General features: G+C 40.8%; 2 protein-coding genes and 1 long non-coding RNA gene across 4 annotated transcripts; 1 reads left to right on the forward strand and 2 right to left on the reverse strand.

Moving 5' to 3' along the window:
- Positions 1–713: 713 nt before the first annotated feature.
- LOC308314999 (tyrosine-protein kinase STYK1) lies at positions 714–5,743 on the forward strand (the record flags this gene model as incomplete). Its single annotated transcript, XM_080762823.1, has 9 exons — positions 714–730; positions 1,333–1,397; positions 1,711–1,911; positions 2,077–2,258; positions 2,549–2,632; positions 3,559–3,779; positions 4,147–4,187; positions 4,482–4,578; positions 5,572–5,743. 9 exons carry the CDS (start codon positions 714–716, stop codon positions 5,741–5,743), a joined length of 1,080 nt encoding a protein of 359 aa, XP_080618949.1.
- A 2,218-nt stretch (positions 5,744–7,961) lies between these two features.
- Positions 7,962–23,159, reverse strand: tmem269 (transmembrane protein 269). 2 transcript variants are annotated; one of them, XM_080763879.1, is made up of 7 exons: positions 22,980–23,159; positions 21,767–21,818; positions 16,255–16,402; positions 15,521–15,618; positions 11,396–11,539; positions 11,066–11,266; positions 7,962–9,041 (listed from the first exon to the last, which is right to left on the reverse strand). In XM_080763879.1, exons 2-7 carry the CDS (start codon positions 21,789–21,791, stop codon positions 8,932–8,934), a joined length of 726 nt encoding a protein of 241 aa, XP_080620005.1. In that variant the 5' UTR covers positions 21,792–21,818; positions 22,980–23,159; the 3' UTR covers positions 7,962–8,931. The 2 variants fall into 2 exon arrangements, with proteins under 2 accessions (XP_080620005.1, XP_080620006.1); XM_080763880.1 differs by lacking the exons at positions 21,767–21,818; positions 22,980–23,159 and adding an exon at positions 17,704–17,805.
- Positions 23,160–24,972: 1,813 nt separating this feature from the next.
- Positions 24,973–26,597, reverse strand: LOC308316175. Its single transcript, XR_013964128.1, has 3 exons — positions 26,478–26,597; positions 26,232–26,358; positions 24,973–26,002 (listed from the first exon to the last, which is right to left on the reverse strand). It is a non-coding gene; the product is annotated as an uncharacterized lncRNA (long non-coding RNA).
- Positions 26,598–27,125: the final 528 nt, after the last annotated feature.

A 27,125-nucleotide genomic window follows, 5' to 3' on the forward strand; every position in this document is an offset into this window, starting at 1 on the left:
TGTGATGTTAAGTGCCCACTCTAGTGTTACGGTACCTTACCCAAAACAAAATGGGAAGAGCATACAACTTTGCAAGTTTGTAACATAAGGTAATTTTATATGCACACCATGTTTTCGTCCAGCGAATTCTGCTGTACAAAAATACGAGTGGATAGAAACATGTTTCATGAGAGCTCTTGCCAATTCACAAACATGCGATTCCTGGCGGAACGGTGACACCTTGTGGTTGGAAACGCTCAGAACAAATTGCAGTCGCATAATTGTACAGTTTGCGCCTACAGTATATTTGTGACAAATTATAATGTATTTATTTGTGTGGTGTGCTGCAAGAACTTGCTACTAAATGTTGCAATAGGATACACCATGCACTATACCAGTCAGTCACATCCCCTGTGTGCAATGCATCAATCAGGCTAATTGAAAAATGAAATTACAGGTTTGTGAATCTAAGCACAGTGTGTTCTGGAGAGCCTGGAGAGGCACTACAGTAAACACAAGTCTACTACTGCTGCTGCTCCGTTAATGATTAACATTCAGTCAACTTTGCAAGTCACCGGTCATCGGGCTTGCACATAAATATAGTATGCTCAAGTTTTTGAATTCACCTGAAAATATAGCCTTTTGATTTGAATTATAACGTCTTTGCCTCTACGGTCCACAAGCTGTACCATTTCAGAGCATCATTTAAGGTTGGAAAATAATGGGGCGTAATTATGGAACATTATGACAGGTACAGTATGGTCAGTTTAAATCTATTAGATGACCAATGGTATGATACTTTTTTAATATTTGGCTAAGCTTGTGATTGTGAATAGGCTATAATTATGCCAACTGATTTGATCTCTTTCAGTCTTTAGAAAAGTTTTTAACACCATCTGTCCACATGGATTTGAATGTGCCAAATCCAAATAGCTGTAGCAATAAGACCTCGGACCCCATGTGTTGTGAGTATAGCTACCATAAACATTAATCTTGTTGCATAATGTGTGTGTGTGTGTGTGTGTGTGTGTGTGTGTGTGTGTGTGTGTGTGTGTGTGTGTGTGTGTGTGTGTGTGTGTGTGTGTGTGTGTGTGTGTGTGTGTGTGTGTGTGTGTGTGTGTGTGTGTGTGTGTGTGTGTGTGTGTGTGTGTGTGTTCGAATTCCGGGCGTTCGAATCCCGGGCGTTACATATACACATACATACATTCATACTTGTGTTACGTATTTCGTATCAGTTTTTATATGACTCCCTTCTCATTCAGATGAGGAGGCATCAGGACATCTTGCTGTGATTATCATCCCTTCTTTACTGACTCTCAGTACAGTGGCTGTGGTAGCTCTCATTTTGTGCAGTCTGCTCAGGAGGAGACTGACAGGAGAAAGGATATGGCCCCTGGCTCTGGCTGCTAGCCGCAATGGTAAGAACACTGACAAACAAGTGACAAAACTAGAAAATACTGTTCCTAAGAAACAGCACTGGGCACTGGGCTCACTAAGAATGTAAGTATTGATAGTGTTTTGTTAAAAGTGTTAAAAAAGTATTAACATATTAGTGGGTTTAAGGGTGTTCACTTTTACATCAGTGCTTGAGCTGTATTCATATATATGTTTACCGTACATTGTGTGAGCATTGTGTTGATTAAATTAGCTTGACATCATGGTAATGTAAACTGTTCACTTATCTTTGCCTTGTGATAATCTTTCATAGGCCTATACAATTGTTCTTGACAGGCCAGGAGGTGTCTGTCTCCCACACAGCATTATCTAGGATCCCTCTAGGGATCAAAGAGGCTCTGCATCTGTGGGAGACCCAGGGAGAGTGTGTTCTAGAGGGGCTGGAGTTCTGGCAGACAGGCCGCTATGGTCCCATCTGTAATGGCCTGCTTAAGAGAGAGGGATCCTCCATTTCTGTGGTGGTAAAGTCAGTCCGAGGTATGGATTTTGACATACAGTAGGTCATGTGGCTATAGGTGAATTATTATGGCCTTTGTGAGTAATAAATGTTTCACTGAATCTTTGTATCATTGAATTGTGAGGAGGCACAACTTACTTGGAGACTAATGACTTTCATCCCTTCTGTAATCTCCTCCTGTAAAGATGGCCCTAACCAGCCAGAGGCCAATGAGTTTGTGGAGTGGGTCCTCTTCCATGCTACTGTGTGTAAACATGAGAATGTAGTGCGGATGCTGTGCTGTCAGACTCAGCGGTTGCCCATGTTCCTGGTCTTAGAGGCCTACAGTCCTGGCAACCTACTGCATTTCCTCTGGACAATCAGAAATGTAATAGCATTGCCCAGTAGGATATGGTCTGGGTCTATCTATCTGGGATTTTTTTAAAGATTGTATGGAAAATGCATTAGGCCTACTCTGTTCTTGTATGATGCTGTGTAAGAGTGTCTACTAAATGCCTAAATTGTAAACTGTGCTGTTTGAAATCCAAGTGTATATACAGAGTAGTATTAGTATTGTTTCTTTTCCCCTTTTTAATAGTGTGCCGATTCTTAAAAAGAAAAGAAAAGAAAATTCTCTGTGCCCATGCCTAAAATGAGAGGAGTCACTCTTTCTTGCAGAAGGATCTGGATATTGGGAATCAACTGCAGCACTTCAGTGAGAGGTCTGTGTTTCTGGTGGCCAGACAGGTAGCAGCTGGGCTGGTGAGTACTGTAACTATGGGAGACAAATTCCATATACTCAAACATTTTGACCAATAACAAGACAGGTTCTAATAACAGCATGGGTTCAAAGTAGATGGACATCATATTTAAAATGTCATATTGACATTGTGAATTTCAAGGTTTCTGTTTTGTTGACATCTTGATCTTGTATACGGGTACATGAGATTACATTTATTTTCTCAGTCACCTGAGATAGCCTTCCTCACAACTTGGTCGGTATATGCACGTCCCGGTGAGTTTCTCAGTGATGTGGGCACAGAGGAATTTTAAGTCCTTTGGCATGTAAGCTGTACTCTCCTCTCTATGAACCTTTCCTGAAGACGAGTGATTCCCTGGTGACAGGTAGAGCTCCATGTGTGGTGATCAAGAGCCAGGGATTCTAATGCTGGTGGTTTGATGTCACACTTCAGGAGGGTTTTAATGTGGTCCCTGTCAGTGGCGTATCTACAATAAGGCGAGGACAGGCGGACGCCTGTCCAAATCCATTTCTGCCTGGCCAAAATACATACACGAGGACAAAAACAAGACCTGAGAACTATTAGTGGACAGCGGACGTTGTGCGTATAGATAGAGCAATCACCCATTGGAATGCAAATGCATGCCTTTCAGCCTTTGTATCCTACTGTCTGGCAGGTATATCTCTTTGAAAACCTTTAGTGCTACTGATTGTGCGCGGGGGGACAACAATTAAAACATCTTGCCTGCCCATTCAGGAAATACATCCATACAGTGCATAAATACATACCGGTATATTAAAAAGGCAGACAATAGTTATCACAGGCACCAAATCATTACAAAAAGAGCAGACCCATGCATGTGGATAATTTTTGTGGATTAGATGTACTGTACAGGTCTGTCTGTGCTCTAATGTTTTTGGGGGGCCTAATCGGTTCTTCCAACCTCAGGATTACCTGATGTCAGAGCACAGGCTGGTGCACGGTGACGTCGCCGCCAGGAACATCCTGATTGGTCCAGGGCTCGCTGCCAGGGTGTCTGGGTTGGGTGTGGCATTTTCGGGACGCCAGCAGCAGGATTTGGAGTTAAGGAAGAGGGCAGCAGACGTGCCTCTGAAATGGCAGGCCCCAGAGAGAATTATGAGACAGCCCACCACAAGCCGGAGTGATGTGTGAGTTTGACATGCATAACAGTCACACAATGTACTCTTTTAATCTTTGATCTTTGAATTTTGTGTTATTCATGTCCTCACTGTATTGCATTACTGCTCTTGTTTTTTAATGTTTATGCCTTGCTTTTCTTTTCTTTTTTCTTTCTCCATTGCTCTGTAAAGCACTTTTGAGCTGCATGTCATGAAAGGTGCTATACAAATGAAGTTTTATTATTATTATTATTATTTTAGAATGAGTGATTCTCTATTTTGGAATGTTGGGTGTTTGCTTATTGGATGTACTTACATGTTTATTAGTCTTTGACAGTTTGATACTGTGCACATCGTCGTAAATCAACTTCAATCAACTATTATTTGTTCTTCCTAGATGGTCATATGGAATCTTACTGTATGAACTCACCACCTTAGGTAAATGCACCAGTTTCTACTGTCTATAATCAATAATATTATATGATGTATACCGTCATTCAATATCTACCTACATTCTGGGTATTCTTTATACCGCCTCAAAGTAAAAAAAAATATGATACATTTAACCAGGGTTTGGATTTGTGAATGTTCAGATAATATCATTTTGTACTGTCTGTAATTGAAAGTATTACATTATAATGCAATACTTTATGTAATACCTGTAGTACCTATCGTGTTTTTCATGTCATTTAAATCATAATTTAGTGTATGTTTTTTATCTTGTAATCTAAGGTGCTCCTCCATATCCTGAGCTGGAGCCTGTGTCTGTATTTCCACAACTACAGAAACACTATCGAATGAAAAGACCTGAGACCTGTGGAGCTCCCCTGTAAGTGAACATTGTATGAACTACTGTATACACACAGTATGTGATTAATTATGCTAACACTGGTTCCTGACATGGTGCATACTTAGTTTAGACTAGTCATTGGTTAGACATGGGTGGTTAGGTTTAGGTGTGCTGCCCCGTGGGAGGTTAACTTAGGGTGAGGGTTTGAGATAGGTTGTAGTTGTAGGACTAATGACTGGTCTAACCAATGACTAGTCTAAACCAAAAACTGTCTAAACTAAGTACTGTACCCTTCCTGACAGCCAAGTGAGCGAGCAAACTATAAAAATAGCTATCATTACAGTATGTACAACTAACAGCTTCCTCCACTCATCCACTCATTACTGTGTAATTCCACTTTTCAAGTTTCAAATTTCAATTTCCATATAGTTCAGTCAGATAACTCACGAATAGATTTAACCAATATTTATTAAGAATGAATACAAGAGTGCATGTAACATTTATCTTGGCGTTCGGCTCTGCTACGTTTTCTCCCTGCTCAGCACAAATAACCACCACCATGATAAAACATTAAGAGCAGGGAGATAGAGATACAATAAAAACCCCCATGGGGAACAAACAAATAGCAGATTGGGGAGGTGGTGGGAGCAAACAGGCGCATACCAACAGTCCAGGGACAAATGACAGCAGGAAGAACAGAGACTGAGGTGAGCTTAAATAACCCGGCAATTAATCAGCTGGCAGCCACTTCAGCGAATGGCATGTAACATGTGTGTAGTACGGTAGTACCATTGTAATACGCATGTATGCGCCCATGAGCATAGCATAAAACCCCTCGAGTATATCTGACTGAACTAACTCTGCAAGCTATACGTATCACTTATATGAAAAACAAAACTGATATTGTTCTTTAGATATGGACTAGTCTGTAGTACATGTGAGAAGTTTCCCTTATCTGTTTCGTTTTTTCTATCATCTTTTAACTGACATTCTGACAAATGCCATATTGCTGTTGTATGCACCATACTGTAGATATGACTTGATGAAATACTGTTGGATGTGGAGCTTCAAGGACCGGCCTACATTCTCGTCCATCATAAAGCTATTGGAGTCCTACACATACCTAGCTGCTACTGCAGCCCTTCACAGCCCAGAGACCATAGACGTCTTTGAATACAACAAGACAGCAGGACTGTGTCCATAATCAGTTGTTAGTTACCTGAAGCAAGGAAACCATCTGCCAAGGATGGACATTTTAATGGGTATACCTGTATATAAAGTGAGTTTGTCAGTATCTAATTGTCAGACACATGTATGCAGGGAGATTCCTTTATGAAAACAATGGCGTGTTACATTTATGGACTACCATTAAAAAAATATGGTATGTACGTAGGCTATTTTCGACACTATCAGATTCTGAATGCTGTATGGTGGTACAACAATAAAGAAAAATAGCCATGAAGAAATGACTTGTAACCTTTGTGTTGTGATTTTAGTTATGGTATCATTTTGATTTATGGGGAAAACAGCACAGGAATAATGTGAATATAGGTTTAGTGTGTGCACCCACCAAACTAATTAATTAACATGCTACCTGGCTATTGTGTGATGGTGTATTGTAGTGTTATGTGCCGTTAGTGGCAGGGTGAACTGCAACACAGTGTATGGAGTGTACAAGACTGAAGCATTACTACACATTGAGATAGTTCAGTCAGGAACACTCACGTCAAAGTAACCATTTATTGCAACAAAGGGAATACAGTGCGTTAAACTTGGCGTTAAAGACTCCGCCACACTATCCCCCAACCATGGGTATTCAAGAACAGGTCATAGTAAGACATTTAATCAGATTAACTTGAGTCATGCAAACTTGAATGCATTTTGAACATTAAAGCCATTATAGCCATAGATAAAACATTGGATCCGTTTAGAGCTATATGCAGCATTGAATTCCAGTTTACTTTAGAGCCATGCACACATGAATTTCAGTTCAACATTCAGTTTAAACGTCTTGAGTAATGCGAGACTCAGTCTGAACTATAAGGTGGAGGCTGGTAGCCGGCGGCCAGAGGGAATGAGGTATATGATTGGTGTGTACGAAAGTGTGTTGCAGATTGAAAGCAATAAGAAGACTAACAGCTGATTACAATTTGTAAAATAAGTCAAATACCCTTTAAAGTATTGTCGTCAACAATTAAAGCAAACCGTTTTATTGATGCATCTTTTTTTTATTGTCAAAATGTACAGAATTAAAAATACAGATCTTCGTAAGACCATTCTTGTTATCTCTGGGCAATGAAAATTAACTGTTGTAAATACTGTATAATTGCTCTTGATCAGTGTACTGTACATAATTCATAGCAGCCAGTGCCAGCCACACAGGAAAGCTACATATGCATTATGCTATGATCAGTGGTGTGAAGTAACTAAGTACATTTACTTAAGTACTGCACTGTACAATTTTGAGGTGTGTTTTTACTTTAATGGAGTATTTCCAATTTAATACTTTTACTTCTGAATACTTTTACTGAACGAATCAAGTTGACATGTAAATATGGTATGTCAGAAATTCATGGGCTCTTGAGAACAGACATTTCAACTGCTACTCTGCACTATTTCCCTCAGCAGAATCTCCAACCAAGACATTATAAGAAAACAAATTTACTATTCCCTGATTAGCCACTCACTGTATACAATCATAGCAGGGAGAATCACAAACAGCCATTTTAAGCTGCTTCATACTAAAAATGTGTCCCAATCTAAATAAGACTGGTCTACAACAACGTCATGTGCCAAGACTGAATACTGGCCGTGTTAGGAAGTGAGACTGAAATAGCCTCTTAAAACAGAGGCAAACGTAACCCATTAAGACCTAGAGGTCGATTCTTAAAAGGTCTTCTGGAAAGTTTTCTGGAAAGAATTCTGTTGCTACAGTATGTGGTGAACTGATTTTCATGTCAAGGACCTCCAAGATAATATTTGGCCGTGGACCCCATCTCAAAATATTTTGTTTCAGGGACACCCAGAAGCAAATACTTGAGTTAAAAGGGTTTTTTTTTTTTTTTTTTTTAAGGGGGCAAGGTGGCACAGGCGGCGTGTTCTCTTCTCCACATCATCAGTGCCCTTACCCGAGGCGGGGTTTGGCGAAAGGGCCTTTCTGTGTGGAGTTTGCATGTTCTCCCCGTGTCCCCTACGGTGGGTACCCTCAGTAATCCTGGGCTCTAAACTGGTCGGAATAACGTGTTCCTTGCACGCGCTACGTCCGGCCGGGGAAACTTCCCCCCTGCCAGGTGAAAAGAAGCAACTTGGACTCCTCATGCATGGAAGGAACCATGAGGTCAGTCTGCTGCCCCCCCCCCCCAGGTTGGCAGAGGAAGTGTAGCGCCCAGGATTACATTAGATAATTGACACTGGGTGAAAAAATGGGTTGCAAAATCGTAGGATAAAAATTATATTTGCTTTAAAAATATATATATTAGATTTGCACAACAATTCTTAAGATTTTTCACAAATAGATCTACAAGATCATGGTGTGGCTCGAAGTGACGCCTCACAAGCTTGTATATCTGCTTTTTTTGAATAGCAAAAGTATAAAATAATGGTTTAAGACTTAAAATCTAATAAAATGTCCCGGTCTTAATGGGTTAATATCTACAAGAATAAAGATGCTGTAGAAACACACTTAACTCATAGAATACCAGCCGTACCAAGATAATGCTTCAATATAGTTATTAAGCTGTGCATAACAATGGGAGACAAATGTTATGTCACACATCAAACATTTCAAAAACCAAATTACAGATCCAAATATAGTATAAATACAGCTTCTGACTTGGTAAGAACACATTTCTCTTGATATATTTATCCTATACATTCCATAATGATTGTTGTCATGTTTTTGTCATTCATTCATCTCAGTGATTATGTACAGCTTATACTGTTGCCCAGATGATGTAATACTGAGAAAAGGTATTTAATGTAAAAACTAAACATTTTTTTTACTGTTTTGCCATAGATTGGGTTATTATTGTGCTAGGGACAGAATCACACAATCCTCGAGCAGCTGAAGATTGTTTTGGAATGAGCCAATCAAACCCCCTGGCTTGAATGAAAACACCAAGGCCGTTACATCAAGTAAGCATGAAATATTTATCCTTACCAACATGAATAAAGTCCTTCTCATACCTCATACTAATTCTAGTCAATCAACGTGTCGTAGTCATCACATCTAAATAAATGGAAAGCACAACCAACGTGTGGTCTCCTCAGATGGGTGAGCTTGGATCCTCCATGGCAGTAGGTGGCAGCAGCAGACTGATATCCTTCGTTCACCCGGACGGGCCAATAGCGAGCCTATAGTGGGAGCTTGGGATGAGACCATGCCCCCCCCCCCTACACTTTGCAGCTCCAAAGCGATGTTGGGAACAAAATGTAGGACACGGACCACAGCAGGTAGTACACGCATGCTGATGGGAAGGAGGAACAGAGCACCATGATGACTCCTGCAAAGTAACAAAAGGAAACAAAAGTGAGGACTATGATGAGGCAAAATAAATGCCACGTGAACATTTTCAACTCAGCCTCATTTTCTAATATTACTACATCAGATTTTATCCAAATTTCACGCAAATCGGTACACATGCTCTCCCATAGTCATGTAATCAAGACGGGGTTGTTTGATTTCTCACAATCCACCCTCATTGGCTACGATTGGCTTCTAAACTTTTCAGGAGTAGCCCACTTTGTACCCGTTTTGTACATCGCCACAACTACTCAATGCAGCATCCGATTGCGGTGAAACTGTGCATGCATATTCCCACTAGGCTGAGGAAGAAATGCCACTTGACAGTTTTCAAATCAGCCTCATGGTGGCGCTACAACAGGCCAAGCCGCCACACACACACACACACACACACACACACACACACACACACACACACACCTATCACTTTTTCTAGTTCTGCTTTGTTTCATTTGTGAGCATGTGCTCCTTTCTGCGCAAAGTTCAGAAGCCTTGCTTTCATCACTGGCACCGTTTCCCCCCCAGCTACTAATAGAGCTCAACAGTGAGTTGAAATCCTATTCATATTCAGAATAGAGGATTTTGATTAATAGCCATAATTTCCTAACCATCTCAGGTAGACTTACCATGACTTATGAGATTGTGAAACGATGTCTAAGCTCCTGTATAAGCCACAAGTCCGTATGAGATCTACCTAGTTTTATTTGTAAACACCCACAATCTGAAGCGTAACAGCAATGTTTGGTGGAGCTCGCTATTTAAATGTGCCACTAAACTTCACGGTTATAATACATATTGTGAAGTCACTGTATAGAGCGTTGCAGTCCCGCCCCCTACCAGGGCCCAGGAAATTATTCTCCGTTAATTTTCCTCATAGACATTTCAAAAAAGTATTTATTTAAAGTCGTTTACGCCGCGGACAAAGCCAACTGTTGTCGTGAGTCGACAAACACAAATAATTAGAAAGAAGACGAAAACGGCAGGTTACAACACTTTTTTTGTTGTTTTTCTTCTTTGTAATTATTTGTTTGGTCCAAAATATTGTGTTTGTTGTCATGAGTTGTCACGACTCCAGTTGGCTTTGTCCGCGGCGTAACCGTCTTTAAATAAATACCTTTTGAAATGTCTATGGGAAAAATGCATTGGGAATCATTTCCTGGGCCTGGTGTCGTCATGAAAGGGGGTGGGACTGCGACGCTCTATATTGTCCAATCATACGAGTGCAAAAACGTGTTATAATAATAAAAGTAAAAATCATTCTCCTGAAAGGTGCCAATAGTTGCTACTACTACTTTGGGATGTTTAGCAATACAAATGCAATGCATGTACACACACTACATAACCCAAACTGCGCATACTTTGGGCATGTCATATCCCTGAATGGGTATGGACTAGTAACTGATAATAAAGGTTTCCTTCCTGCCTTGTATAATGTATAATACCTGCATAATCAAATTTCCTTGTGTTACCACCAGTATGATATATAGCTCTTCTAACGTGTTTTTTGTAAAATGACTGAATAACTGCAGATTTCCATGAACCTTGGTAGTTATGATCACAGTACGCCAAAGGGATTATTCGCTTTTGGGTCTAAAAAGGCCCAAAGAAATCTGTGAACCATGGCTGCACAAGAGATGATTGAAATTCAGGTGGAAAATGTGAATTTCACTCTAGATCAAAATGACATATTTAGTGTTGTAGGGGGTATGCACTGACTGTACTGAGAGGAATTGCACATAGTTGCATATTCAAAAGTCAGCCATACTAACCAACCAGAAACCTCTCACTTGAACTTGGTAAGATTTTTGAGCAGTGCCTCCGGGGTCTGGATGTTCCAGGGACCCCCCGGGAACCCCCACATAGTAACACTGTAAGTTCTCGATTTTCCCCCAAAATAATCAAAGTACAGAGCACAGTACACTACAGTACAGTAACTATAACAATAAATGTATAGTTGCACCGCACCGATTTATTTTAAATCTGTTGTAAAAACGTTAAGTTTACCTCCAGCATAGACAGCCTTCTTCCAGGCCTGGGACTCCAGCACCCTGTCATGAGGGTAGAAGTTTTGGCTGATCATAAAAAGGATCATGGCCACCGCCAGGACTCGCAGAAGAGCCATATTACCCCCTGAGAGGAGAGCAGCACTGGCCAAAATGGCCGAGGAGTAGATACAGGGTAGGCCACGATACACAAACGGGATCCCTGTGCATCCGATGCAAAAACAAAGTTGACAAAATTTACATCATTCCAATTTCCACATGAAACTTAATTTATAATTTTGAGTTTTTTGGAGCAATGGAGTTGCGTTGAATTCCAGAAACATTCACTTACCACTTGAGAAAAAGCAGAGGCGTACAAATACAGACATGACGTAGCACATGCACAGGATGTTGTCTAGTAGGTCAGGCGTCCTCAGCAGCAATGATGTTGCAATCCCAAATGTGGTGAAATCGGCAAAGTCATCTAGTTTGGCACCTGAGCATAACAGATGATCCATTTAGAAACACAATGTGTGGTACTAATATGAAACTGAAAAGATAAGATAAGTACATTATTCAATTTAAGACTTCAATGCCAACCCTCTATTCACTGCTACTGTATTTTCCAAAAAGGATTGCAGTCTGAATAAGCTGCATTTGCATGTGTGTGTGTCCTAAAACATGATCATCAAATCAAGTATTATTATATAAGGAAGATTTGTTTCAAAAAAGTGTACAGTATTTGTTAACATGCCGGACACGCAAACCAGTTCATTAAAAGGGTAAGACCACTTTTGTAGAGGTTTGGGTTGTGTAGTTACCTTGCCATGATGTAACTCCAAATGTGGACATGAAATAATAAATATTAAATAATTGCTCCAGTGATTAGAAATTGATAATTCAAAATATGATCCTCATTGACTTACATTGTAGACAGTATGCTGAAACAGCTCTCAAAGTCACTCATTTAGCACATAAACAAACACAAACAAAGTTGATTCAGACAGTATATAGCATCACCAAAACCCATGTAGTTTTATATGTTTATAAAAAATTTAACTTCCTGTTGATTTGTCCATTTTTATTAGGAAGAAAACCTGGACTGGATCCGTGGATCCGGATCCAGATCTTCAAATAGTAAAATCAACAGGAAGTTAAAGGAGCATTCAGTGATTTGGGTGATTTTGAAAAAACCCTGGTCTGCCCCGGTAACAAGATGTGCACATGCACGCACTACAGTGGGGGGGACACGCGACAGCACACACACCAAGGCCCGCCCCCACTCGATCATGATTGGCGGAAGGCCCCTCTCTATCCTGATTGGATGAAGGCTAGGCCACCTATAGCCAAAAACGATGGTGATTTGTCCAAACAGCTTGTACAGTACAGTACAGTACAGTACAGTACAGTACAGTACAGTACAGTACAGTACAGTACAGTACAGTACAGTACAGTACCACTCACTTCAGATGGGTCTGATTTTTGTTAAATTAAGGAAAAAAAGTTAGTCTTTGTAACCAATGTGCATTTCAATTAAAGGGGCTATTTCTCTTATTATTAAGCAGGCAAATCTTGACAAAATAAAAGTGTTCTTTGTGCCTCAACACAATACCTCTAATTTGCTGTGAATCTTTGGAGGGGAATATTTGTAAAACATTTGATTTCCATACTCTGCACCCCAGTATTGGTTGGTTGGGAAGGGATCCGATTTGTATAAGCTTGCCTTGGTTTGACTGTACTAAACAGGCATAGAGCCCCGCTCTATGCCTGCCCGGGCCTTAGTCTTTTTCAAAGATTATTAGTGGACCTTCAGCATTTCTAGTTGAGGACCGCTGCTCTATAGTAGGCTATGGAGGATTATCACTACAAAACAAAAAAATAAGTGATATTTATATTAAGTGAAATCACTGAATATACCTAAAGAAAGTTAAACCACATGAGTTTTGGTGATGTTCTATAATGTCTGAATCAACTTTGTTTGTGTTTGTTTACGTACTAAAAGCGTGACTTTGAGAGTTGTTTCAGCATACAATGTAAGTCAATGAGGAGCATAATATGGAATTATCAATTTCTAATCACTGGAGCAATTTTTCTTTTATTTCTTGTCCACATTTGGAGTTACATCATGGCAAGGCAACTACACAACCAAACCTCTGCAAAAGTGGTCTTAGGTGGTCTTTACACGAGAATGGTGTTCATAGAAAACGGAAAAAGAAAGTGTAGAAGCCATTTCACTGTGTTTTGTATTATTATTTAGCTTTATTAGTTGTGAGAATATTCTGTTGATTATTGGCTAATTGGTTTATTGTTTTGGGCACAAACAGCCACGCCTCCCAGGCCTAGGCACTATAGACAGGTGTGTGTGTGTGTGTGTGTGTGTGTGTGTGTGTGTGTGTGGGGGGGGGGGGATCATGCACCTATGTGGAGACACGGTTTTTACCAGTAGCACAGGAGAATTTTCATGTTTGTATTTATGCACCCTTTTTGAAGTAAAAGCAAAACAAAACGAATGCAACTTTGTGGACATTGGACTTCTTCATGCCTGCATAATCCTACATCCATATACTGGGTGCCTCATGGGTTTGTCAAATTGTTTTACTTGAAAGCCGACAAATACCATTACATAAAGTATCGTTTGCTGGTGTCCCTTTAGACGAGAACGGTGTTTTCAGGAGGTGAAAACGCAACAAAGTGAAATAGTCTAGTAGCCAGCCCATAGAGCCCCATTGTGAACCCGGACATGTTGAGTACACCAACGTTTTATGTTAGAAAGGTTGAGTATGGGTCCCCAGCATGGAGAAACTGCCGGATGCTACTTGCATATGTTGAGCAAATTTCATAATTGGCATAATATGTGACAAAGAAATGTGCAAAAGAAACGTATTGGGCTAAAACAGCCATAGCCACGTGCTGACATCATCACATTTGTGATGACGGCTATGGCCGTTTTAGCCAAAGGAGTGTATTTTGTGCAAAACTAATGCTTGGAATGGATTCAGCATCATGAAAAACCCCTAGATTGACATGTCACATGCTACATAAAGCATGATGACATTTTTGCCTTCTATAGGTTGTTAATGGTACGGTCACATATTATGCCAATTGTGAAAATTGCTCAACATATGCAAGGTGGGTGGTGATGGGTTGTGAAGTCGTGCAGTACCACAGATGAAAATCACAATGATTTAACTTACTGAAATCAGTCTAGATACTGTACGTTTATCAAAGGCCCATTATGGCAATGTCCAATGTTTTCTGAAAAGTGATAGCACATGCGTGCAACATGGCCTTTCTGTCCACATGCACACGCACATCCGCATGTGTGTCTCTGTATATGCATAAACTTGTATCCACAATGCACAATGCATCTATGTGCAGTGGAAATTCCACTGTCAGCCCAACAGGTCAATATTCTGTAAACAACATTCCCAAAACTCTTGCTCTCTTTATCCTACAGGGGCACAGCACATGTTTTCAGCGGATGAGGTGATTCTGACCCACAAGCTTAGATGAACGACATGGAATTCCGCAGCCCAGTGTGAACAATTTGAGCAATTTCAGATATGCAGAGAGCCAAAAGCAAAGGGATAAAATAGACAATTGGAGCGTGAGCCTGTGGAATTAGGGTGCTTAATAGGAAAGTGATTGTTCAATTGACAAAAAAAATGGTGTGGGGGGGGGGGCATAACAACACACACCCGCAAAGTCATGCAGAAAACACAGTCGGGGAAACAAAGCCTCCTGAAATGTGTGGGGCAACGAAGCATTGTCATGCACCTGGGGAGCTATTTTGGGCTACCGAGAAAACCATTGACAATCGGCCATGTTGAAAAGCTATTGGTGCATTCTGATTTACTGTATATGATGCCATTTATCTTTTGAAACAGTGCCAGTCTTGTTACATTTTGAATGCATCTTGTTTGCTTAGTGGGCATTTCCATTGATGGAGGGAGTGAAAAGAGGATGTCAGGCCACGTTCACCACCTCATTATGACACCTTCAAAAATAGCAGACCTACAAGCTCGTAGCGCGCCACTCAGTGGCGCGCTATGAGCTTGTAGATCTGCTATTTTTCAATAGCTAAAGCATAACTTAATGCTAACAACCAAAAGGGGTTCCTGACCAAAATGGGTTAACTCAGAAAAAATGCAAAACCTGTGGACGTTGCTGAAATACAGTACATCCAAACATCAAATGTATTGTAAAAGGTGAAAGGTTGAAACCCTGGGCTATATTTTATACCACGTTTGTTTTGAAGAAAAATGATCATGTCAATAGCTATACTTTCCTTTTATTTGAACCACCCATTGTGTCCCATGGTGCGTTTTGTTTTCAATAGTACATTCTTGTCTATGACCTTGTTTGACCAAATTATAAAGTCCAGACAAGGGCTAGGGCAGTGCGCAGTGAGTCCCTGCCAATATCTCAGTACAAATTTATCACTGGTGAGTGCCCCTGAGCACAACACTGAACTCACCCAGTGCAGAGCAGGCATCTAGTCGCCTGGCAACCGCTCCATCTGCCAAATCCAGAAGGTAGCCAATCAGGACGAGCCAGCATGCTGCATATTGATGCCTGGACAAAGCAGGGGAAACAAATATATTTGATTTGGCGACAAAAGAGCAGAAAGCACCCAGCCTTAAGCTATTTGGCACACACATTTATGGAAAACGGGTGAAAGCTGGCTATATTTTGATGTTGTTCCATAAATATCCCTCTATGACGAGATACAATAAGTCAATAACTATTTGTAGCCAATGAAGCCAAGGGGCTTCATTCCAATAAAGATCTACAATATGCAGTCATAGTGAAGTGCTTTGGATAAAGATCCACAATTGGCACATTATAGGCCTACTGTTCACAAAGACAAAGTTAAACACCAGGTGACTTTGATCATTCTGAACTGGGCTTTTTCTGCCCTTGCCTACCTCAGATCAGCTGTTTCGGACAGCATGTGATCGTCAGCTTTGAAAAAAGTTGAGCAATGTGCTCACAAAGAGCCTGCATTATTAGCTGAATAATGGACCCGTAATAACAGGTTACATTTACACTTTCAGAGTCAACACTGAGTATTTTGAAAATCAATTTCAATCTGCTTCAAACCCAAAAAGGGCAGACCAATTAAGGCCCACACGTGGACGTGTGTCAGAGCTGCACTCTTGTTTCAGTTGGTAAAGAAATAAACATAAAGTATTTTACAAATTCACTCACCCGCTAATACTGCAAAGAATGGAAGCCATGCCCATCACCATGTTAGCCACTGATAGAGCATTGGCAGCATTTTTACGTGCAAACTCCTTGATGTGTAGCCCCGTGGCTTGCTCACTCAGAAAGAACTTGTTGGTATGCTGGAAGAAACCTGAGACCACATGACGACAGCAACAGTTATACCGTAGTTGACAAACCAATGTTCTGCATGATGAAAAATAACCTCCCCAAGTTTTAAATCATAGATTACAGCTTACTGAAAGGTTGTCGTTGTGGTCAGACTATAAATAATGAAATCGCTTTATGAAAATCAGCCATGTGTGATTAATCATTTCAGTCTAATCTAGCGGGGAGTCTATTAATGCACAATATTATAGCATACCAATATTATAGCATACCTATTATAGCATCACTTACCAAGATGTATGTTAATTGGATGTAGACACCATATGTAGACACTAGTCCTTTAACACAAACATGTAGGAAGGAATGTATTGCATACACTCATTCAGTACATCCTAAAGGGCGAAACATTGAGAAGTTACCTATTCATTAATTAATTAGCTACAGTACATGCATTTACAGAGGACACCTACTACTGGCACAAATTAATTGAAAGACATAGCCTACATGTAATGAAACGTTATTGTCAAGAAATCCAATATTTGAACATTATGCACATGTTGACACTCGATTGTCGACTAGTCAGGGGTCGACTGCACGCAGACTGGTCTGGGGGAAATACTATGGACGAAGGGCCTACACTGCATATTGACAATTAAAACGCTTCTGATCCATCAGCCTGTAGCTCCAATAAAACATAGTGCCCTGAATTTTGTGAATTAGGCACGAGCCAGCAGAACTCGCATGGCTAACTGCTCAGATCTATTAAAAACACCTCATCTGCACCTCACTCTGCAGCCCTTAATGGTATACTCAATGGAGCACGCCATGAAAGCAATAAAACTACAACTTGCTGTGATTTTAAATGGTTCCAAAAAATATATATATATATTATAATGAGAATGCCTGGTAAAAAAATAAAGCAGTCAACTGGTACAGCATTGGTTAAGTCAGAGGAAATGAGTCGATAAACCCTATTATTGACTCGTAGTGTAAGACTAAGACAGTAACCATAGAAGTGGCTACAGTCAGCAAGATGGAATGACTGCTGACACTGCCTCACTCCTGCCAGAACTGCTTGTGCCTCCGAAAAAGCTGTGGTGTTTTTTAATGAAGACAGACAAAGCAATCTTTGTTTCTCTCTCTGCCTCCTCTCTTGTGAGTTTAGAGAATTCCCACAGAAGTTTTCTTTTCCCTTTTTTCTAATAGTATTATCCCAGTGTATGCAAAGATTAAGACCTGTAAAAAGTAATTAAAATGTTGCAGTGGCAACCCTTCAAGAGATTCAGCTAATCTAACTTGTGAAAAGTGTTAAAGTCATGCTCCTACTATTATGTTTTTCACCCTGAACTTCCTGTGATTCCAAAGCCAGACGAGTTCAAGAGACTCTTCATCTGAAAGAAAACAGCACAGCACAGCACAGCACAGCACAAAGCCAACAATAACTTGTACTTTACTTGACATGCTTTTATTTCTAATGTTTTATGTTGAACGATTTTACACAACTTTCAACCTGGTATATTAATTGTTATTGTAGCTATGAATCCTAAATCAACCAACCCATTGAATGATGCAGACACGTTCTGCATCTAAGATGTGTACCAAACCAAAATCCATACCATTGCCAATGGTAGACAAAGTGACTTTCTTTTTTCTTCAGAGAATTCTGAATTATCACCAACTCACAAAAAGAGGGATACATACATTTGTGGGGATTCCAGATCAAATTGTCAAACAAGTGCTGCTAACCAAATGAAATCTCTAAGCATCTAATACGTCTCAGTCATTAATAATTAAAACATTGAGACAGAGACAGACACACTGACATTTTCAAGCAGGTCTAATTCTGGTTTGCTGCCTAATGAGTGCATGGCATGATGGGAAAGCCCATGTTACGTAAATAAAAACTGTTGTTACCTGGTAATAGACAGAGACTAACACAAGAACAAACAAAAATCTCCCAACATGGGGAATTTATCTGTACCTGCCCATGGCTATTGATTGCTAATTGCTATTATTAATGTATTTTTTGAAGATTTTTGGGCACTTTTTATGCCACAAAAAAAGGAAATGGGGCCAAAAAGGCAGTCGGAATCAGGACTCGAACCCGGCACGCTGCCAGGCTACATTGTAGCCTATAGGTGACTGGACTAGGTCAGCGGTTCGGGCCTTAATATTAATATTTTTATCGTAGTACTGGACATCAAAGGTTCTATAGGCCAAGACAAGACATTTGATAACGTTTATAAAGTTCTCATCAGTTGTGGTTTATAGCTGATGCATGTGAAGTAGAGTAAATACCAATAGTATTATGTCAACAAACAAGGCTGATCTGTAACAAAACATAATGTAATGCAAAAAAGTAATAACCAGTTACTGTACATTCTAGATAGATACTAGAGATGTCCCGACTCCCGATACTGTATCAGTATCGGAAAAGTATCAGATCGGCCCTTATTTGGTCATATCGGTTCATATCGGTATCGGCAAATATGCCAGTCTAACCACAGATCCGACACAGGGGTCTGCTATAAACACAACAGGAGATATAGCTATAAACACTATTCCCAGTCGGTGGACTTCAAAATAAGATATTTTTTATTTTTGTATTATATATAAATATTATTCTCTGGTATCGGTATCGGCTAACACAGAAATTGTGGTATCGGGATCGGATCGGAGACTAAAAAATGTGTATCGGGACATCCCTACTAGATACTGTACACATATACAGTATCCTGCCGATACTGCAGTATCTGTTTATTTTTCCTAATTTGTCTCACTTTGGCTCCCATCGTCAGATTGGGTGCATGTGCAAGTTTTTTGTACTAGTTAAAAGTAGTATAAAACAGGCTTCATGAAACTCTACCTACTGCCACATGAACCTACGTATAGCATCCCTATTCTGGAGGAAACATTCAGCAAAAAGAACAGATCTACAGGCTTTCAAGACCATTGCAGGCTGCAGGATATTTTCAGTGACAATGTTTGGAGTTGAGAGAACAAAGAAGCAGACCTAATTGGTATGAGTTGTCCATGTACATCAAGTCTGTGTACTTGAACTTGAGATACAGTGTGTACTGCCTGTACTTTAATGATAGGCTTATAGAGAGACATCTTAGATAGGCTTTATAGAGAGACATCTTAGCGCCAGTAGGGTCAGCCTTGGTGCATTAGTCATTATCATGTCACAAACAAAAATCTCCCAACATGGGGAATGTATCTGTACCTGCCCATGGCTATTGATTGCTAATTGCTATTATTAATGTATTTCTTGATTTTTGGGCACTTTTTATGCCACAAAAAAGGAAATGGGGCCAAAAAGGTAATTGGTATGAGTTGTCCATGTACATCAAGTCTGTGTACTTGAACTTGAGATACAGTGTACTGCCTGTACTTTATAGATAGGCTTATAGAGAGACATCTTAGATAGGCTTTATAGTGAGACATCTTGGTGCATTAGCCATTATCATGTCACGTTTGTGTCTCATATCTTGTCACGTCACTATGATCTAGCACAGTGGTTCCAAACTGTGGTGCGTGCACCCCTTGTGGTGCGCGAGCACCTTCTAGAGTTGTGCTATGATTTTATTTTAAATATATTAACATATTATGCCAATATATGGCAAGTATGTGCAGAATATAGCCTATGCTGCATATAGCCATATTCAGGTTCATATATGTGCATTTATGTGGATAAATGGGAAATATATGTCTCTATATAGCTTATGCAATTTATATTTCCATGTGGGGGGTGCGTCAGCTAGGTCGGGAGGTAAAAAGGGGGTCTCTCTCTACGTCGTCCTCAGACGAGCCCTCCATCGTCTCCTTTGTGCTTTCCAGCACCATCTTTCTTTAGGCCTGACTCACACCTTTACATCTAGCATACAACGATGTTACATGGTAGATGCATGGTAGATGTAAACAAAGGGTAAGTCCCAATGCATTTCTAATGCAGCAAGGCTATGACCTTACTGCCTGGCGCCAAGATGTCTCTCGTAGCCTATATAAAGTAGGCCACGATAGTAGGCAGTACACATATCAAGTAGACTGTAGTTCAAGTACACAGACTTGATATACAGTACATGGACAACTCATAACACTAATAATATTGGGTCTGCTTAAAGTGGTTCCAATCTGGGAACTTTAGTCTCGAGAGAGTAAAGTGGTTAATGTGCTTTGAGACCTGTGATGATCTATCTTGTAAAGCTTACAGGAATTTAAGAAGACTAAAGACTAAATGCAAAAAAGACTAAATTCAACTAAACAAAAAACTAAGCCGACTCCTTCTAGGCCTAGGGCCCATGACCCACCTTTATGCAACGCATTTCGATGGCATAGGATGGCTCCGGGTAGAACTTCGAAGACAGAGTCAAGCAGTTGAAAATGGGGCTGACATTCAAAATTGTAAATTCAGCCCTGCCCTCTGTGCCCTCAGTCCCCATTTACTTAACGGATTACCACACAAAGGTGAGCAACTCTCACAGCCACAACACTAGATAATACTAAATAATGATCTGGTGCCACCCACATATAGAACAAATATGGGTAGATATGGGTAAATTCACTTTCCACAGCACGGTGTTGTATTTGTGTTGTTATTTTTGTTATATGTGAAAAAAGGAATAAGGAATGCACACACGCAATGTCAAAACAAATTCCTATGTGTCAGATACCGGCAAATAACGGTATCTGACACAATCTGCCACTCAGGTGTGGAATGCCCTGCCCCCTTCGCTAAAACAAACAAATTACTGGCTTCCTTTAAAACCGGTCTGAGAAGTCACCTATTAATGTCAGCGGGTCAACCCCCTAATACCTAACCTGACTCTGCCAGATGGGGCAGAAACCTGACTCCTGAGGGGGGAACCCAGTGTACTCTCTGCTGCCTCCTCTGGTGGAGTCAGGTTACCTAACCTCCTCAGAGTGATTTATTTGTATTTTAATTTTGTATACTTCCACCTGTACATAGTTATCATGTTTTTGAGATATCATCGTCATCATTGTGTTGTGAATGAATGCATGGGACCCGAATGGAAACAAGACCGCAAGGTCTTTTTTCGGTGCTATCCTTTTGGATCAATGTGCTTTGACTGTACCATGTATACTGTTTTGTATTATTGTCTAATAAAATAATCAATCAATGAATTCCATTGCAATAAGCAATATTGTGAAATTATTATATGTATGATTGTTATAAATATATTTATAACAATCATACCCTTATAATAAATAAATGTATTAATAAGTACAAAAACATCTACACATTCTCTCATGCCCCATGATTGGTTCTTCTTTTCCATCAAAATGTTACACCCATGTCCATGTAGGCTACTGGAGTATATATGGTCATTCAGATTATAAAAAAGAAAGATTGAGAAGAAAAACCTACCAGAGCAGGGAGTCAGCAGGATCATGATTGTCTCTTGGTCAGCTCACAGCGACTGAAATAGTACAAAGGAAAAGTTTTTTATAGTTAAACACAAGCTGTGTTGTCAAAATGTTTTTAAAATGGTCAAAGGTTGTCAAAATGGCAGTTGTGACCGTGTAATCAGCTATTTCTGATGGTCTTTTGACACATGCCTCAGCAAATTCTCACATCATGCATAGGCTACTTTTCTACAAATAAGTAGGCCTAGACCAGAGGACAACACAGCAGGTCATAGGCTACACATTTTGGGTATGTTAAAATGTAGGTGTTTCTGTCTAGCAGCATCAGGAAGTTAATCGAGACGTAAGCTAAGCTGGTATATTGTATGCAGACAGAATTTATGTAAAATTAGCTTCAGCAGCATTTATAGCCATGGCCATCCATAAAACAGCTTACGGTATACCAGACAACTGCAAGGAAACATTCAAGATGCCGCCACATGGTTAGCTCTGGTCCATAGCTTGACCAGAGCTACCATTACCATAGCTTGACCAGAGCTACCACCATAGCTTGACCAGAGTTACGACATGGTCAATTATGTCCAAAGAGTGTCATACTTGAAACCTGATTCTGATACATTTACACGGACTTGCCATTTAAGCAACACCAATCTCAGCTGGAAGTAATTGGCTATTAAAGATCGGGCAGTTAATCAGCAATCAAAGTAACATTGGTCTGTGGAATTGCTATGGAATTGCTTGGGTCTAAATTTTGAATGTTTTGATGCCAAGGGTGAAAAGGTCTATAATCTTTCTTATGGCATCCATTGTTGTTAAAATGATTAAGAAGTCAAATAAACAAACAAACTGGCCATACATAAATATAGGCTATTGGTCATAATTCATATTCTGAAATGTCATGCGACAATCATTATTATATAATTATTTATTAAATACCAGTATAGTACCGCCATCCTCACTGCACCATAGGCTGTCTAGACTATTGCATAAGGGATACGGCGCTGAACATATGGATATGATGGATCAGAAGCATAGCTATATGTGATGTGGATGCTGATGTTTAAAATTATACTATTTCTGTAGGACAGACAAAAACACGCATGCTGCGACACAGCTCTGAAAATGATGATGTGATCACAGTCGGGTAACGTTATGCTGTAGCCCTGTAGGCAACGACACCTCAAAATATAAATGATAATGATTAAAAGCCTTACCTGAAAGGACCACCAAGATGAGATTGTTTAGTGCGAATAGAATGACGGAGATGTGTCTCGGTCACACGCACGTAGGTAGGTTTTGTAATTAGGATTAGACTATTTCCGAAATTCCGTGAGCGCCCTGTGTAAATTGTGTATCAAACTGCCACCTGCATGTTTACGAATAACATTCAGTAACCTTCATCTCTGTCACTTTTCAGCGCGTCCCTTTTTAAAGCTCAAGGATAAATCCGCTGCTGGAACATTCCAGCGGAAATGACGCCACCGTGCGTTCTAGTCCTCCCCCCACAACTACGGTCGTGATGGGTTGTCCCTTTGATCATGCATGCAAGTAACCTGTAAGTCATCATAGCTACGATAGTAGGCCTACCTACTAACTACAGTCACTCGATTAATTAGAATTATTGATTATAATCCACTTATAAGTGGATAAATTATCCACTTAAAAGTGGATTATAATTAATTAATAACAAGTTATCCACGACTATTTGTTTTTGATGAGCAGTGCAGGCATTTATACAGTTTAAGTTCTAAATTCATCCTTTTCATTGTGGCCTTTTAGTATTCTTGAATTGTATTGTATTTAGTATTTTTTGTTCCTTCTTAATGTAAATCGCTCTGGATTAAGAGCGTTGTCTTTGAAGTAACTGAAATACTATAGCCCATAAACAGACATGAAGACTTGACTTAAATACTTATAGGCAAAAATACGGAGAAGGTCCCGGAGTTCCATTTATTTTCAGAGACAAAGTAGCCTACAAGTCATGGGCTCTGGCATGGCCCCTCACCCCACCAGCCTGAAGGCTTGTATGTGGGACTAAAAAACACATACAGACATCTTCAGTAGGCTTGTTATACAACACAGGACAAAGACTTCAAAGGAAAGATGCGGTCTCTCAGGTTCCCCAACCCCCACTAAAGTCTAAAGTGGTCAACATATGTTGTGTGTCCAGGCGACAGGTCAAGAAGGAAGCACATGCAGTGCTGCTATCAGCGAGCTGATCTATTTAGCATACGGGACTCCTACAGGGCTTGCAGCTGGGGGTCTGGCCTAACATGTCCTGTATAGTCTCTCACCCAGGGGAGACCCAGATTCCACAAATGCCTAAATTGTATTCCTTCAAGAAAGCTAGTCTGATAATCAGGCTACCTTTGGACTATAACAAAGTATGCATCTCATATAAACAATGTTATGTTACTATCATCAAGATTTAATATCAATTAGGTGTGCTGTGAACAAAACACAAAAATAACTCAGCCTTTTTTCACAATACCAAATGTAGCCAGGTAAGGTAAAAAATGAAATAAAATAGCCTTTTTGACACCTTCAGAATGAGACAAGGAATCCTGACAAATTCTGGGAAATGCCTAGGTTAATAAATAAAATCTCACCCGTGTGAACTGAGTCTCTCTCTCTCTCATGAGCAGTCAACAGTGCAGCACTATCTCTCTGGCACAACAGTGCCACTTTTGCCCCTACTGCTACTCATAGTCACATAGCCACACAGTCACATAGGTTAACACAGGGCTCAGGCACATCTTCGCGGACAGTTGAAGTTGAAGCCCGACATCATTCCGGCTTTTTAGACAGCTGGTGGATATGGAAAAGAAGCTCCACCTCCGCGGCTGACTGACGCAACGGACAGATTCCCGGAAACGCTCTCCTCCGCGTCAGTCAGCCGCAGGGGTGGAGCTTATTTTCCATCCACCAGCTGTCTAAAAAGCCGGAATGACGTCGGGCTTCAACTTCAACTGTCCGCGAAGGTGTGCCTGCGGGGACAGACATTGCTGTTCCTTGGAGTGGTTGCACCACTCAAAAAATGTAAAAATGTTGCGGTAATACAATTCAGGTATGAAGCAGAGGGAAGTATAAAATCTGTCCCCGGGACGCATTTGGCCTGTGGGCCGCACTTTGGACACCCCTGCCATAAAGCATTACACTTTTTCTTTCCTCACCTTTATTTATACTCGGAAATACAGTTGAGGGCAATACAACTTTATACAGAACAACCATCACTAAAATAAATCAATTGTTTACAATAGTTAGTAAGTAGCCTTGCCGAGCCATGAGGCCCATAGGGCAGGAGCCTATCAACTGTTTCTGTAGCGTGAGGCAGCTTGACGTACAAGTACACCCCCTGGACATGACGCTAGTATGTGTCAAGCAGGGAGGCACTGGGTCCCATTTGGGTCTTTGGTATGACCCGGCTGGGGATTGAACCCCGACCTCCCAGTCTCAGTGGCGGACACTCTAACCACAAGGCCACTGTGGTTAGTGTACAATAGGGTCCACAATTTTCAATTCATCAGAATGTAGCAGGGGGGACTTTTGGAGGGAATAATAATAAAATATACTTAATGCCCACCATACACCTTTTTCTAGAGGGAAGGTCCTCTTTAACAATAGAAAGCACAGGTTCGTGTGACCAAGGTTGTAGGTTGAGCATGGAAATAAGACATATTGTTTTCAAACAAAGGCATTTGTTCTCTTTTCCTTTTGTACACAAAGTAGTTATTCTTTTAAAATACTCATATTAAAACTCAACATCATACAAACAACCAAGACATACTGTACCATACATTTGGCTGGCGTACCTGAGGAGCGCAGCATTTTAAGGGCATTTCTACATACTAATTCACCAGGCAGCCAGTATGCTGATACATTTAGGAACGCCATGCCTTCAAACTGATACACCAACCTTACAGCAAGCTAGCAGCCCAGCCCTTTTAAACCCTGTCTGCCAATAAACCCCACCCTTAATTTGAAACAAGGAGCACCTGGCTGATGCTGCCATAGCAACAGGTCTACCTAGTGGTTACATATCTCCCCACAAAGTTTTAAAATGTGTCCTCACATTTTGCAAAACAAAAACACACAAAAAGCTATTAAACTCAATGAAACACACAAAAAAGCATTAAATTCAGTGAGGTGACTAAACCACACTAAAACATGTGGGGGTCATCTCCAGTCCATAGGTCTGTCATCCTGCCGCCCCCCCAGTCAGGGCTCTCTCATCAATCTGGTGGGTGCAGACACATCATGAGACATCACCATTTGGGAATCATGCTAGAGCTAGACAGTCCACCTCAGGAGTATACACACACAGTAGACACTATCCAACTTGACACGTTACACAGCACAGTACTGAGGTACAGGCCAAAAGGAGTGTGACTATGACGCCTATGACAAGCCCTTATTGGTTCCCCACATAAGCCCTTATTGCCCCCCCACAAGCCCTTATTACTTACTTACTTATGCCTATAGCCCAACTTTGGGCATAGGCCACGAACAAGAGCTCTCCAGACATCCCGGTCCTGGGCCATCTTCTCCAGCTGTCCCCATGTGTTCAAGGTTCAAGGTTGTTTATTAGTGTCCCTGAAGGGCAAAAGGTTTTACAGCAGGTCATAAGGCTTGAAACACATATTATAAATACATCAATCAAACCAAGGTTATTGCTGCTGGTCGCAAGCGTGCGCTGCGCCCGGCCTACTTGCATCTTCAGAAGCGACCGCCTTCTTCAGAAGCAAGACCAGATCTCTTCACATCTGCATCCAGGTCACGGCGCCAGGTGTTTCGTGCAGGTCTGGACCTCCACACATGCTCTTCATACAGTTCCTCTGAGGGGAAGCAGCAGCAGTAGTGAAGAATGCAGCCATGACAGCAAACGCACTCTCGAGCTCCCACGGTCCCAGATGCTTGGCTCCTCAATCACTCTAGGACAGAACCACTCCATTGACAGTATCAAATACACGTAATCAGATCCAAAAATACATCAATAGGCCTATCATACGTTTACTCTACACAATTTCCATGCTCAGGCCCTTGGTAGACGTACAATGAATGAATGAATGAAGGGAGGTGTAGGTTCCAGGGGGGGGGCCTAAGGCATCATGCCCCATGGTCCTGAGCACAGAACCCGCGGTATAGCTATAGTCTGAACATGTACAAATGCAAAATCTAAGGTGCCTACTCTACTGCCCCACTTGTCAGGTTGGCTTGCGTCTAGCGTTTATCCACTCTGTCTCGGAATCTGTCTCCTCGCTACTCACCAATACAAAAGTGGCTTGTGTTATTAGAAAGCCTACTTTCTACTCTGAGCCCCCCACCACATGTATAAAATGCACTTTTTGACTAGAAAAATA

Source organism: Protomyctophum bolini, assembly GCF_963924005.1.
Source record: "Protomyctophum bolini genome assembly, chromosome: 5".
NCBI classification, from domain to species: domain Eukaryota; kingdom Metazoa; phylum Chordata; class Actinopteri; order Myctophiformes; family Myctophidae; genus Protomyctophum; species Protomyctophum bolini.